General features: G+C 35.8%; 1 protein-coding gene across 1 annotated transcript in view; it reads left to right on the top strand.

Annotated features, from left to right (window-relative positions):
- The window catches only part of cntn3b (contactin 3b), a gene marked incomplete at its 3' end in the record, with an annotated part of 92395 nt that overhangs the window by 19563 nt on the left and 56641 nt on the right, over positions 1 to 16191 (top strand). Inside the window, exons 2-3 of the mRNA XM_079840223.1 lie at positions 2670 to 2807; positions 6734 to 6878. Coding sequence (XP_079696349.1) covers positions 2753 to 2807; positions 6734 to 6878 — 200 coding nt within the window. The 5' untranslated portion in view covers positions 2670 to 2752. The remainder of the gene's footprint in view (positions 1 to 2669; positions 2808 to 6733; positions 6879 to 16191) is intronic.

The raw sequence follows: 16191 nt of genomic DNA on the forward strand, positions 1-16191 counted from the left end.
GATCCAGAAGCCCATATGATAGCATATAAAAGGGCAGCATATAAAGCATCGCTACTGTACAGTGAACAATAAGTAAAAAAGATAAGTGATATACATTTTTAAATATAAAGGTTCTTTAGACATCTATGGTTCAATAAAGAACCTTTAACCCTCTGAAACCGAGAAACGTGCCCACGTTCAGCAACGTTCAGCAACGTTTTGCTGAATTTTTCCCCATGGCAGTGTAAAACAACTTCATTTTTGAAGTCATTCGTCATTTTTGGGCTCACAGACATGAACGATATGTCTTTACAAAGCTTAAATTGTCATTTTTTTAAGTACACTCAAAATAAAAACTAAATGCTGTGCTTTGGAAGCGTTCAATTTCACAAAGTTTTTTATAGTGAAAACAGGATTTTAAAATGATGAAATCACACTAAGAAAAATGGTTCTGTCAGGAACATCTGTTCGCCCATGGGCGTGCTGGTCTGAAAACAAGGTGTGTTCAGGCACATTGTTGGCATGTTGCTATGTTGAGGCAACTGTAAATGACTGTGCCATTGACCAACAAAAACCTGGTCTAAAGTCAATAGCGCAGTATTTTTTGTGTTACTTACACGTTAGTAATATGCGCCTATAGGCGGGTGCACAACACACGTACAGTCTGATTATTACACACACAGGGACGCGCAGCAGCACACAAACATTTTTAAATATTAAAAATAAAAGGATTCCTCTTCAAGCACAACTGGCTTTTAAAGGGAATGAGAGATTAGACTCTGAATGGTTTATTGCATGTTACGCCCAAAACATACCCATGACTCCTTAAGAGACCAGGTACAACCCTTTTGGACCATGCACCTGAATAAACATTGTGTCTTTTTGTTACATGTTACAGTCTTTTTTTTAAGGGATCATATAATGCCATTTTTACAAGTTAATATGATTCTTTAGTGTCTAAATGAAAAGTTTGTAATATACTTTAATTAAAAATTCTCATTAGTATTGTAAGAAAACACTAATTTTACCTGGTCAAAAACAGCTCTGTTTTCAGCAAGCCATTTCAGTGCATGTGACTTTAAATGATAATGAGCTTCGCTCACCCCACCCCTCTGTTCTGTGGGGCGTTCGACACAACACACGTGGAGTGTTGCCTTGACAATAGTTATAGGGTATATTTTTGAGAAAGAAAGGCAACGGGAGTCTCTGAGTCACATCTGTGCAACCGTATCAATTTGAACCAGAGTCTGACCTGGAACAAGATGACGGCCCCAACGAAGTTCGAACAGGACGTTTCTTATTGGTTGGTTAACGTAATGTCACTTTGATCTATCTTTGTATGTACTGGCATGGTAGCATAGTGAGATACGAATGCTATGTGTTTACTGATGTATAGTTAGTTCATTGTTACCATGTTAACTTTATCACCATTATAAACGTGGGATTATGAATTATATTGAGAATGTCATACATAGAGAGCATGCCGTAATGTAACTTAGCCTGTAAACTTTAGCCGCATTCATCGTGAAGCGTGCAAGCGTGCAAGCGGGCACTATGTGATGCCACACGGTCAGACGGCTCGATTTGAGACAGGGGAAAACATACTGTATAAGAAGATTTTTAAAAAATCATTAGATGGATTTTGTATCATTATAGGATGGTTGTGTACAGGCACTGCCAACACACATTTCCGTGCAATCAACTTGTAAAAGTGCATGTACCATTATATGACCCCTTTAATAGTTGGTTTTTGCACACATTGTGTCTTCAGCATCATGAAAGCAAAATTTTGATGATGTGTTAAGTTTAAAGTAGTTCAACTAAAAAAAATTAAAAAAATAGCACTTTGAGACCCCTGCTTTTTGTTCCATTTCGAATGCAAGAATATTTCCTGCAAGATGGCATCACATTGTAATTGAGATATGCATGAACCTCATATGTAAATGCCTGCATTTCTGGTAATCAAAATGAAAGGTCCTCTGAGAAGTCATTGCGAATTATTCTGTCAGATTCAACCCTACGCAGGGCCCCCGAAGATGTCATTTTGCCTGTATATGTGGGAGGAATGCTATGTGCTAGTGAAAGCGGCTAACAGTATTTAGGTTGGCTTCTAGCTCCTATTAATAGTCAAGAGAAAGTAGCTTTTGAGGTCAACAAATTCCAGCCCCCTGATTTCTCTGATGTTGCAGGTTTCTGTTTGTTTCTTCGGTATCATGAATAATAATGCATAATTTAGACTGCATCAGGCTACCCAACAAACTCAGACATTCTCAAAAGCAGTTGCTAGTTTCTTTTAAAATGTGGAATGAATATTTTGTTAGGAGTTAACAGTAGGGGGTTTCTAACTGTCTGCTTTCTTGTTTTATTCTTCCATCGGAGCGTCGCTTCCATCTGTCATTTACACTCAAAACATCATTGCATTGATTTTCTGCACATTTTGACTATAGTCTCCCAGGGCTTTTGTTTGCAGTGCTTTAATATTTTAGTTGCCGTCGGTCACATTGAAAACAACTCAGTTGTTAACTTTCTCTTTGATACAGCCACATTTTCCCAGCATTTGTCCCTACGGTCAAGGTGATCACTTCAAAAGGGGTGTAATATTTAAGATATGTCTATAGAAGCAGCGCATCTGTCATATTTGAATCAGAATGTCTTATTTTAATTATTTCTGTAATTACTTTCCCCCACAGATTATACGTCTCACATTCAAGGGAGAAATCATTCCATTCACAAGCAATTGGATGAGAGTCATACTTGCCCTTGGCAACTAAAGATGACGTTACTATGGAAACGACTTGTGGTGCTATCAATCATTGGCTGCCTCACAGGTAAATTATTGTCCTGCTGTTTTTTTCTTTCTTTCTGAATGTGTGCAATGGACTGTCATGAAAGAAACAATTTCATTATGATATTAAGCCCTTCGATTCATTCAGTCCTCGGTTGAGACAAGAAACTGAGGTTTGATGAGTATACACGCATTCATCTCGAGTATATTGTTGTTTTGAATATCATTGAATTGAATTATCATATTATGTCCAGAAAATAAATATACATATATTGAGAAAGTTATATTGTGCTTATTGTTTGAAGTATTAAAATCACCACTCATATAACAAAATTTAAATATAAATGAATAACACCTAACCCTAATTTTGAGCCCCAAGTTATTTGTCATTATATATGAAAATATTACTGTTCAAAAGTTTGGTGCTGATAAGAAACGTATTGTTTTTGTCTCCTTTGCTCACTTATTTAATTAAACATACAGTGATCACAGTAATATTAAGAAATATTATTACCATTTAAAGTTTTTCTATTCAAATACATTTTAAAATGCATTTGATTCTTATGATAGCAAAACTGAATGTTCAGCAGCCATTACTCCAGTCTTCAGTGTCACATGATCCTTCAGAAATCATTCATTATCGCTCAGAAATCAAACATTATTATCAATGTTGAAAACAATGCTTAATATTTTTGTGTAAATGTGATACATCTTTTTCAGGATTCTTTTTTAATACAAAGTTCAAATGTATTTATTTGAAATGTAATTTTTTTAACGTCTTTACGTTTACTTTTGATCATCTGAATAAAATATTAAAGGGGTCATGAACTGCACTTTTATTATTTTATAATGTTTTCTTGGGTGCACTCGTAATGTTAGTATGATTTTTACATTAAAAAAAAATCATAATATAGAAATAAAAGGCAATTTTCTACCCTGATTTGAGCCTTCTGATTTGAACTCTCTGGGCTGTGTTTGCTGTGAGATTTCAATGTAAATGCCCACTGCTGTGATTGGCTAACATCTTTGCATATAAAATAATTATTATATGTGGAACACATCGAAAACTTTTAACACGTTTTTACTAATACAGGCTGTTGAGATTAAAGGGGTCATGAATTGAGAAATCAACTTTTCATTCAGCCTTTGATATATAAAAGTTCATGGTGATATAAGAATATCCTGTAAGTTTCGGAGCTGAAAACTTCCTTGTTAGTCAAAGAAAAGCTTTTATTGACACCAGGCCCAGCAAACGCTCAATCTCAGAATGTGCCGACCTGCGACGTCAGAGTGTGGTGAAACGCCGCCTCAACAGAAGAAGATGTACGCCTGATTCTGTAGCCCCGCCCACCGATTTGTGCATGGCATGTTATAGATAAATAACATAGGCCTACGTGGAGCTAAACAGGATCGAACTTCCAAGCAATAAACATGCTGCATAAACTTCATTCGGATTCCAATATTATGAATGCATGGATGAACTTTATTTTGAATGAATATCCAGCTCACGTGGGGAAGACATTCCGCATTTGTTCCTTCATTTCACCACGGATTCGTTTGTAAACAAGAGACTGGATTTGCAGACAGGATGAGATTACATGAATGAATGAAGCAACACACTTTTGTGAGGAAAACTTTTTTTGTATGTGTCTAACTAAGCACGCTGTCACAGGGCTTGCAAAGCCTAATGTCCCGGGGCTATGTGTTTTCCAGACGGGCTACCAAAATGTATCACTGGCCTGCCGACGGGCTATCTTAAATAGTGATATAACATTCCGTTTTTGATGTGCGTGTTCACTCTCTTGACTTGATATTTGAAGGAAAAATACAATCGCGGAAGTTTTGATCATGCTGATTTGTCTGACTCTGCAGTAAGGCTTGTGCGTGCATGTGTGTGTGCGTGTGTGTTAGTGATACACAGTTCGCGGTTATATCCACCGATCGGGTGGGCCAAGAAACAAAAAATGACATTCCAATTAATTGTGGGTGGATGAGCGATAAATCTTTGTGTTTGTTTGATAAAGACATTTTGCGAGCCCTGTGGGCGAATCATCATTCCGGTTGCCGTTTTCCCACACGCTTTCAAAACAATTCTTCACGTGTACTCATGGGGGAGCTGATCGCTCATTATAATATGCAAAGCTTATCCAATCATAGCAGTGGGCGTTTACTTTCAAGTCTTCAATGCGGCATGCCCATAAAAACCGAGCCTTCCATGAGAGAGGCTCAAAACCAGGGTAAAAAATAGCCTTTTACTTATTCATTATGATGTTTTTGAATGTAAAAACCTTGCAAACGGCATAAGTTGACCTCAGACAACAGTATAAAAAAATTTAAAAAGCCAGTTCATGACCCCTTTAACTAATCGTTAAAAGTGTTGATTATAGCATTATGGGTGGGGCCAAAGATGCGATGATGTAGAAGTAGGTGTTGATCTAATTCTGCTTTCATTGCAATATTATGTTATAATGTGACAAAATCTACAGCGATTCGTCTTTGGAGCTTGGTTTCAATAAAAGCTGTTTTTAAACTAACAAGGAAGTTTTGAGTTTTGAAACTTACAGGATGTTTTTATAGTGCAATGATCTCTTACATGTCAAAAGATCAAGGGAAATTTTATTTCTCAATGCATGACCCCTTCAATTTCTCTTTACCCGGTCTTTTTATATCCATTTATGGTTGGTCTCAGCAAAGGCTGCAGTTAGGCTGTGGCCCAATACCTGTGTTTGTCAAAGATAAATATGGGATGGGAAGAGGCTTGTCTCATATTTGAAACTGCTGCCTCTTCCTTCCTCTCTGGATGCAGTGGATTACAAATGGAACACAGAGGCAACTTGTTCATTGATGGCAGAATTTATAACAGAAGGTTTGATTAATGAGAGTGCAGATGCTATTGTGTGGAGAAATAAAGACTAAATCATTTACTTTTCATCTTGTATTCATGAAACCGAAACACAGAACAATTATAACTGGTACATGCATCAAATAACCTATAGTAATGGTGTGTAATTTCAGAAATGAAACACACAACCTTTTTCGGTTGATATTTCCACAACAGCAGCTAACACAGGAGTGTATTTTCCTGTAGTATGGGGTTTCAGCATGTTTGCAGAATTCTCTGGCTGTCTCACAAAAATGGCTGCAGGGTGTATCCCTGTATAGTGTTAATTAATAGAGAAAAGAATGGCTGCAAGTGCTTTGAATCTATTTAGATAACATTATGACAATTGGGGTGTGATGTCACCTGAAGCACACTTCTAGAAAATATGTGTATGGAGCTGCAAAAGACGTGTGAATAATGGTATTTATTGCATATATAGTTCTGGATATTTTCAGTATTATCAAATGAAAGCAGCTGTCAAAACATGCACAATATAATCAAACAATATTGCCGTTTTGCATCAGTTTAAATTTAATATCTATTCAAGCACTATATTTTAGGCCAGGTTATGAAAATTTTAAGCTGTTGACCCTCTTTTGTAATATATATTATAATGCTTAGACCCCTGTTTTCACTTTGTGGTTAAAGACTAAAGTCGCAATGCACACCAGACTTGGATATTGAATGGATCATTGAGATCCATTTATGCATTGGATTGTTCACCCAAAAATGAAAATTCTGTTTTACTCACCCTCAAGTTGTTCCGAACCTGTATGATTGTATGAACACAAAATAAGATATTTTGAAGAATGACGCAAACCAGACAGTTGATGGGCCTCATTGACTTCCATAGTATTTTTTCCATACAATGGAAGTCAATGGGATCCATCAACTATTTAGTTACATCAATCATTTAGTGAGTAAATGATGACAGAATTTTCATTCTTGTGTGAACAATCCCTATACAATAAATGTATAAATAATCAACAATGCTAAACTTTATAATATACAGAGTAAAGTTGGACATTGGGGTCTAAAAGATGAACTTTTTAATTGAATGTAAAACAAATGGGATTCTTCTGTCTCAGTCTCAACAGCACAAGCAGAAGACACAAAGTTTCTTGGTCCGAGCTGGAAAACGGAACCAGAGGACCTGATACTACCCATCCATTCCACTGAACAGGAGGCTGTTTTAACCTGTGAGGCATCTGGAGTCCCTTCGCCTCAGTACAGGTAGGAATGAGCTCGATCTAGCATTCTATGCTAGCAGTTTATGCATCCTTTCATTGATATTACAAACCATTTAAGCAGTTGGTTTTGGCAAATTGGCAGCTTATTCCCGAAAGGATCAACTTGAAAAGGATTGGCACTGATTGCTATTGATTTTCCAGGTGAGAGGCAATTTATTTGTCCTTCGGGTTTGCCATTGCATAAATCCAGTAAACTACTGTATTTTTAGCAGCCTATCCTAGTGGCATCCGACTGTGACCCATTTTCATTTGCTTTCCAGAGTTTCACCAGTGTCAACCGTTTTAAATGTGCATCAGCAAGCTTCACTAAAGACTGATCTAAAAAGAAGTACAAAAAAGCAATTTAGCCTACTTACGAAGATACGTTCAAGATTCATTACTTCTGTGGTGTGTACACATCTCAGCAAGAGCTTTAGGAATTAGCATGCCAAATTTATCTTTCTGAGAGGGTAATGCATGCTACTGTAAGGACGGAAATTGGCTTTGAAAAGGGGAGGGGTCTAAGTGACTAATTTGTGCTAGCGATTCTGAGATACTGTCCCGCGTATTCCCCGGTGAGGAGTCTGCTCTGAAAATAGCAGCGTGCTCCAGCTCTGTGGTATATTGTGTTTCGTAGCTTGGGTCAGCATCATGTAAATGCTCAGGCAAGCACTAGGGAGGAAAGTAATAACCTTGTGAGTGACATTCGATTTAAACGCTTACATTTCCCTTTAGTGCATCTTTGAGGAAAACACCAGTTTAGCTGAACAATACGAGAGTATCAATGTACGTGAAGAAGAAGAGCACAGTGACAGTTTAAGTCATGATGCTTCCTCTCACTTTTGCACAAACAATACAGCGAGAGTCTCCAAGGTCAAATAAGTTTGACTTTCGACCCAGCTCTTGGTTTATTCATGCAGATATGTAACCATAAATAAATTCCGGTGGAAAGGAAATGAAGAGGCTTATGCATATATTCAACAACATGCAAAATGGTAATTTTCAGCTTTATCACTCTGAAATACACTGCACTCCCTTAATTCTTTAGTTCCTTTCTCACAAATATTAGGTATATTTGGTTTTGGATTGTCATGAAAATCATTTTCCTGAAACCAACTGACTGTGTGATTGCTTTTAAACATTGTACATGTAACTGTTTCATCCGTCCACGGTAAAAGAGAGGAAACAGCCTAGCAACCAGTGTTGGAAGCAGCTAAAAGTTGCAGCGCTACTAAATACAGTTGTCAGTAGCATGACAGTAGTTCAGTTGTTTTAACATAAAATCCTTTCTGGTAACAAAATACTTTTTTGAATGAGTAATAGTGTTGCACGACCAAATCTCTGATGGGAAATTCTATTTATTCTAGCAAATCAATTCACTCTCTCTCGTTGTCGGAAAGTTCAAATAAAAGTTATTCTCTCTTTTGATGTGTTGGAAAGTTGTAATAAATTAGTTCATATAGTTAAATGAAAAATTCACAGATGTTCCACCATTGTAGGTATTTTTAGTTCTTAATTTTTAAATCTTAATTAATTCTTAATTTAATATTTTTGCTTATTAATGCTATCTTTTCAACTTTCTCTGTATAGCCAGAAAAAAAAAAAAGTTTTTTTGAATTTAGTATTTTTTCATGTCATTACATTGTTTAGAGCATAAAAACCAAATGGAAAAAAAAAAACATTTTTGAAAATTTCTATTTTATTCATATATAATGATATGTCCTCTGTAGTTGACACCAGGACTCAGTTCTTTAAATATAAAATGACATGAAATTGCATGTATAGGCAAAAACAATGGGATTTATTTTTAATTTACCAATCAATTTTCAGGTTTCAGGATTTTTTTAACCAAGCTTTGTTTAAAGATGATTCTGAACTATTTTAAGAAAGATATAACGGTATGCATTGATAAACCATTTTACTTTATGCAATATGTGGGTAAAATGGCCATACTTGGATTTTCCCATTCAATACAATGTATCTACTGCATCTAATTTGCATATTAATGTGTTCTTGGTGCAACATGTAATGAAAATAGAAGTGTAATAATGGGAGTAATAATTGCTAACATTTTCATAATAATATCTAATATTTCATAGGAATATTGATATGTAATTTATTTCCCTATTCACTTGTTGTGTCTCCAAAATGCCTGATAAACATGATTTATGAAATCAATGCCCTGTTTTGTAACAGAAAGTCATATTTTGATTAGAAACCCCATAACATTCTCCTGAGATTATAACAGCCTATTTGAAAATTAATCCGATTTAAATTATAATTACAAAATATTATCATATTTCCATAAGAGTGCTAAACATTAATGTCAGCCATTTTTAAAGACCAAAAAGAAGTTGTCTTGGTGACCCCCCTAAACATTTGGTATCTCTGCAAAGCCTCGAATATGCTCTTTACAGGACATCCAGACTTAAAACTGTGACATATGGTGTCAGAGAAATTCACTAAAATATAATGTCCACTACAGTGGACAAAAGTCTATTCCTGGGTCCCAGGAGGATAGTATAACTTTTTAGCAGAATAAAAATTGAGATTTTTAATTGAGATGCCCTAATTTTTTGTACCATTTAAAAAAAAAATTGTTTATATTTTTAGTGTTTTTTTTTAAAGAACAGCGTTGCTATAGTTCAACTAATGTATTTATGAAAATATACTACATTTGGCAAGCTACCGTTTCAAAGTATTGTCTTGCTTTCTGGGGACATTTTCTCTTTCTGTGTTTGATAAAACCTACACCCATCATTCAGTGAACTTTACAACAATACATCCAGACACTGATACGATTGATAATACTCAAAAGATCATTTCTTGACCTAAAAAAAGAAACATTTGCTAAGTTCTCTCTGACAGTAAATGCTTCAAGGCTTGTCTTATAACATCCAATCTGGTCAAGAAGCCCCCGAAAAGTTCAGTCCACCCCAGCAGTCATTTCAAGTGTGTTAGCAAAGCAGTTGAGGCAGCTAATGTTGACTGAAGGGTGGCCAATTTTGCTGCAAAACAGTACGAGGAGGAAGAGTCTCCAAAGAACATCCCGCTACTTTCTTTGTCAAAAGAAATTGTCAGTGTTCCAACAGAGACTGGTGGTATTTCAGTGTCTGCAGGGGCCAGTGTGAACTTTGAGAACACAACGCGCCAGGCTATTTTGCATCTCGGTTTCAGATTCCATGGAAAAGTAACTCAGAGCTGAGTCAGAGAAGTGCACTTGGCTGGCTTCAGCTTTTGTCTCAAGGAAGCTTTTTAAAGAAAATTGAGTTGCTGTATTCTTTTACACTTATGGGATTATATCACTTACAAGAAATTATAAGTTTGGGTTGGTAAGATTTTTAAAAATGTTTTTGAAAGAAGTCCTTTATGCTCACCAAGGTTGCATTTATTTGATCAAAAATACAGTTAAAATCGTGTATAAATTGAGTAATATTGTGATTTTTTTTTTTTAAGTTAACGTATTCAAGTGATGGCAAAGCTGAATTTTCAGCATCATTAGCCTACTCAGTTTTCAGTGTCACATGATCTTTCAGTAATCATTCTAATATGCTTATTACATGCTGCTTAATATTTTTATTTAACCATTTCAGGATTCTTTGATGACTAGAAAGAACAGCATTTATTTGAAATAGAACTGTTCGTAACATTGTAAAAGTCTCTACTGTCACTTTTGATCAATTTAATGCTTAATAAAAGTATACATTTCCTTTAAAAAATCTTACTGACCCCAAAGTTTTGAACGGTAGTGTAGATTATGGTTATTAAGTTAAACCTAGTTCTGACTGTACCCTTGACTAGACCACAACTGAATTTGCTTCTAATGAAAATGTATGTTTTCCTGAAGGCCTAAAAGCTCCCCCCCCCCCCCCCCCCCCCCCCCTCTTAAATACCACAGTTCACAGTTGTAATACAAATGAAATAGATTTCCTCCTCATCCTAATAGACATTTCTGTAATAAACAGCACAGCTACTGTTACTAAGGTTAAAGCATGGCAAGTTTTTTTTTTAAGCGTGGTGATGTGTAGTTTGAAAAGCCTTCATTTCTGTTAGTGTTTCTCCACTTTTTTTTGACAGTGCTGTTTGCTAAGGCTGTCTAGCTGTTTGAGGTGTTTAGCAGAGTTGTTTGACTTCCCCAGTAACGCTTTAAAGATAACAATTCTCAGTGGAGCTCAAATGTGTCACACAGGTTTAGTGGCCTGTGTTGTGTTGCTCAAGTGATAATATTCTATCATATCTATAGAACATACTGCTGTGCTTCATGTGACACTTGCACGTAACAAGGCTTCATTCACCCCAGATTGGACCGTGCTGTGAAGAACATTTAGCGCTTATCATATAAAAGCACAGAGCAAAAGCATGCAACATTTAGCTGAAGAAAAAAAAAACTTGTATCACTCTAGTATTCTGTGGTTTGTTCTTTTTGGTCCAGCAAATGCGAATTTGCATTAATGTGGTAGTGTGGGTCCACAGGGAGGGATAAGGTAAGCTGTGAGGCAAATTGAGGCCATAGGACAGCCATGACTCCATTACACAATCCTGTGTGGGCTCTTGTGGTTGACAAGCACTCATACAGCAAGAATTTACTTGTAAGTTTTGCGTTAGTTTTAACAACTTGCATTCAGGGTATGCATTTTTATCGGCTTTCCTAGGGGAGTCAAACCCATGACCTTGGTGTTGTTAGTGCCAAAAAAAGTTCTGTTTTACTCACTTTAAGTCTCCCTTTGGTGCTGTTTTAAATCCTTTGAAAGAGCCCAGAATCTGTTTTCCCAACCTACACTTAACCTGACAGGATTTTCAACCTGCCTAGCGTGCTATTGAGATTGTAAGGATATGAAACCTGGTCCATGGAGCAGGCAGTCATCAGAGACGAGAATTTGAAGGAGAGCTGGTTAAAATGCGGAGATTACCCAGAGAAAAGTCAGAGGTGCTCCTGTGTCGGCCCTCATTAACTCGGCTCTAGCATGATCTTTGCAGGATGTAGGTTGCTTTCCCTGTTGTACGAAGCACTGCGGAGCATTCTTTTGGAAAGATAATTGGTGCTGACTGTTTCGTACATCACTGTTTTTATTTTTTTGCACTTTTCACGTCCCTTTTTTTCGTGATACTTTTTTTCCCTAATGACCAGGTGTAGGCTTTGTCTCTGGGCAGTTTGTTAATGTAGTCTGAAATAACATAGAGATTATGAGGATAATTACGATGAGGCGACGTTAATAGTGACAGTAATAATAGCAGTTAACGACAGTGATGCTGATGGAGGCTTGGACAGTTTGCTGTGCGGGGGCAGCATAATTGTCCATTAAACTTCTCAGAGAACTTTTTATACTCATTATCTGAAAATACTTTGGCTCCCTGTCACTACTAAGCCTTTTTGATTCTTGTTAAGGGGCTCCTTGGAGACTGGATTGTTTATAATGCTTTGTCTAGCCTTTAAAAACGATCATTCATGCACCAATTACCATCAGGCTGAATTCTGTTACCTTAACCTACCACTGTGATTGTGACCATTGCTGTCCTTTAGTATGACTTCAGATAGGGCTGAATACAAAAAGAGTACTTAGTACATGGAAAAGAAATAAATAATATTTGAGACTCAGAGTATATAAATGATGTTAGGGTATTTTGAATCTTTTAAGATAAACAAACTCAATGCACTGTGCATTCAAAAGGTACTGATTTGTACCCTTAAGGCAATGTGGACCCTTAAGGTACTAATATTCAATTCAAATTTATTTGTATAGCGCTTTTCATATATCGTTATATTTAGGAATTATTGATTTCTAACACGTGCTGAGATGTTGTATGAGTATGTAAGGTCACTTTTCAATGATGACAAATAATATAATGCTAATAAAAATATCATGCCCTCTTCCAAACTTTCTTCCCCCTTCTCTTCTTCTTATGTAAAGTGATCATATAAATCTTTTTTTTTTTTCAAAATTGCTACTCATTTTATTAACTATAAAAATTTTATTGATATCGATATGGCATTATAACGCTGTCCTTCTCCGCGCGTTACGCTGGCACCAAATATTGATATTTTAATTAACCCTCTATGGCATAGTGACTGGAGTATTATCCATACATATCGTTTCAAAGCAGCTTCACAGAAAATGCATCTACATTAAATTTAAATTGATTTGTACATGTTATGCATTTCTGAAATGCATATTATACAAAGCACACAGATTAGCTAACTATCTATTATTAATCAATATAATAACCCTTTACACAATAATATATACCCTTTATAGGTAGATATGAGAGTACTTTTGAGGTACTGCCCCAGCAACAATGTATTACCCTTGAAGTCTATTTTCTAAATTTTTTTATTTATTTTTTGTATCTTGTGGAGAAATGACAATCTTCTCTCTGGTAATGTGCTGGACTTATGTTTTTATCGTCATAAACCCCACCCTTTTATTACAAATTCATCTCTGTGTTTATCCAATTAACAACTGATGAATCAGGGCTGGGATTAGGGCTGGGCGTACAAACTATATCGAGTTTGTACGATATATCAATATATTTTTTAGAAACTATGGAATGAGGCAATACCGTTTATATCAACATACAGTAGATTAATATGAGTGAATCTGAAAAATTGTACGCAGAATGAGCTGATGCAGGGAAAATGCATGATACAATTTATCCTCAACATGACACATGCTTTATATTAAGGGCTTCGAAATAACTGGTAGGATATAGTTAACACATATAGTTTTAAGCAGCTTGCCCTGTCAGATGCTCTGAGAGATTGGGCTACTTGTGCTGACAGATAGATAAATACTTGCAGTGCGTTTGAAATGTGTGCGTTTTCCTCAGTGCATAACTTACATTTCACAGGTATATTCTCCATCTGTAAATGTTAGAAAGTCGTGCATGCGCGGCAAACAGAGCGCAATAAAATAGGAATGCAATAATCCTAACTAAAATATACTTATTTCTAAAATATTGGCTGTTGGACAATAAATGTGCCATCTAGAATTTTAAACCTACAGTACAAGTAAGTATATATTTATGAAAGTATTATAATCGGGTAATCAAATGTAGGCTAAATGCTTTTGTTTTTATTTTCATTTTTAGTTTAGTGAATTATTAATTTTGTTTTTGGATTGTAATGTTACAATGTTAGAATGTAATGTGATTTTAACCCCCTTTTTGCACATATTGCATAGCCTACAATACATTCACTGTACCTATTTGTTTATACCCTTCAATATCAACATCTATTTTAAGACATCATTGGGCAGGATGTGAATTTTTTTTTTTTATTATTCAAATAAATACAGTTTGTGTTTTTTTCAAATAGAAAAACATAGAAATTACCGGGATATATAATGTGTATCGCCATTCAACCAAAAAATACACAGATATGATTTTTGGCCATATCACACAGCCCTACGATGAATTGAAGTCCCCGACCCCAACTTTTTTTTTTTCGATAAACCGTTTCACACGGACACACTTTACAATACAGAATAAAAGATCTGACTCTACTTACATTGCATTGTGACTTTAAAGATACAACATTTTTCCAGAGTAAAGGTACACTATCATTTTCCCCTCAATTATAGGGGTGGGAATCACGATACGATACATGGCTCACGATACGATACATGGCTCACGATACAGCAATTCTGCGATAATCAATATATTGCTAGGCAGTCCTATGATGATACATCACGATATCTGTCTACCTAAGAAAACAAAATGCCATTTTTTTGGACTTTGGCTGGGGGATCTATTATTTTAGTCACACTGCTGTCCGCCATCCCGTTAAAAAACTCTTTTTCTTACGCTAATTAAAATATGTTCACGTTTCTCTCATTCATGTGTTGAGCGCCACCTCGAGGAGCCATGAAGTGGCGAAGCTGGGAGCAGGGAAATCTATTTAGAGGCCCTTATTTTATTAATTAAAATATCGATATTTGGTGCCAGCGTAACGCGCGGAGATGGACAGCGTTATTATGCCATATCGATATCAATAAAAATGTTATAGTTAATAAAATGAGTAGCAATTTTGAAAAAAAAAAGATTTATATGATCACTTTACATAAGAAGAAGAGAAGGGGGAAGAAAGTTTGGAAGAGGGCATGATATTTTTATTAGCATTATATTATTTGTCATCATTGAAAAGTGACCTTACATACTCATACATACATACATACTCATACAACATCTCAGCACGTGTTAGAAATCAATAATTCCTATTTATATATTATTCTAAAGCTATTGATCCATCAGAAGTCGCTCCCTTCTGATGGCTGAGATCTAAACAATCCTCTAGTTTGAAAAAATAAATAAATATTCAAACTGTTATAGCTGAGGCAATGAAACAAACAGAGCCAAGACTATACCACTTATAACGAGTGGAAAATTTGCATATGAAAACATGCACATGCATTATAATCCTTTATTAAATGTTAATATTGTTGCATATTGTGTTTTTGAAATGCTACTCTTGTAGGGTTCTTGCATATATCTGCAAAATGGCTGGTCAAGACACAAGTGACGGTTTTACAGCATCATAATTCATCTTAAATATTTATATTAGTTAAAATATGGTGTTTTGATGAAAAGCATTTCTTAAGTATGCGATGGCAAATATTCAGTTCCCTTTCAGTCGGTCACGTTCAACGTACGTCTCCGTTCCCTCCTTCAGGGAAAGAGGGTTACATACGTAACTGAGACGTTTTTGAAAGAATTAGAGAGATTGTTGTTGGTCTGTGAATGTTCTTGTTTGATCAAAGTTGCCTAAAATGTTTGCGAACCAAAGAAATAGATGACAACATAATTTGTGCAGGCGAATATCCACCAACACAGATGATATTAGATCGTATCAGGATAATAGACCGGTTATTTCATTCATTTTATACACAGAGGGCCCCACCGTATGTGGGATGCAAGAGCTTTGTTGATTTATCATGATATTGAAAGTGTAATAGAAAACTAGATTAGTTTGATGTTATAATGTAATATTTGACTACTTTGTGAGAACACAAATATTGTCTATTTACAACAAGCAGCCCCGCAGTAATCAACTGTGTAAGCCCGCAGGCCGAATGTCACATGAATGATATCAAATACAGTGGCTATGGTATTAGACTCACAAATGATGACTAAAGGAGGCAGATTAACTGGACTGCCACACTGAGATCAATAAATAATGCAGTAGAAATGGGCTTAGAAGAGCTGCAGTAGATCTACGCTTTGTTGTCTGTCAGATCTGGGAGAGACTTGAGTCAAAAGTTATTTTAAAACCGCGTTTTCCACCTCACTCATTATTTTTTCACACGAGTGGAATAATGTCAATC

Source organism: Gobio gobio (assembly GCF_949357685.1).
Source record: "Gobio gobio genome assembly, chromosome: 17".
Taxonomy (NCBI): domain Eukaryota; kingdom Metazoa; phylum Chordata; class Actinopteri; order Cypriniformes; family Gobionidae; genus Gobio; species Gobio gobio.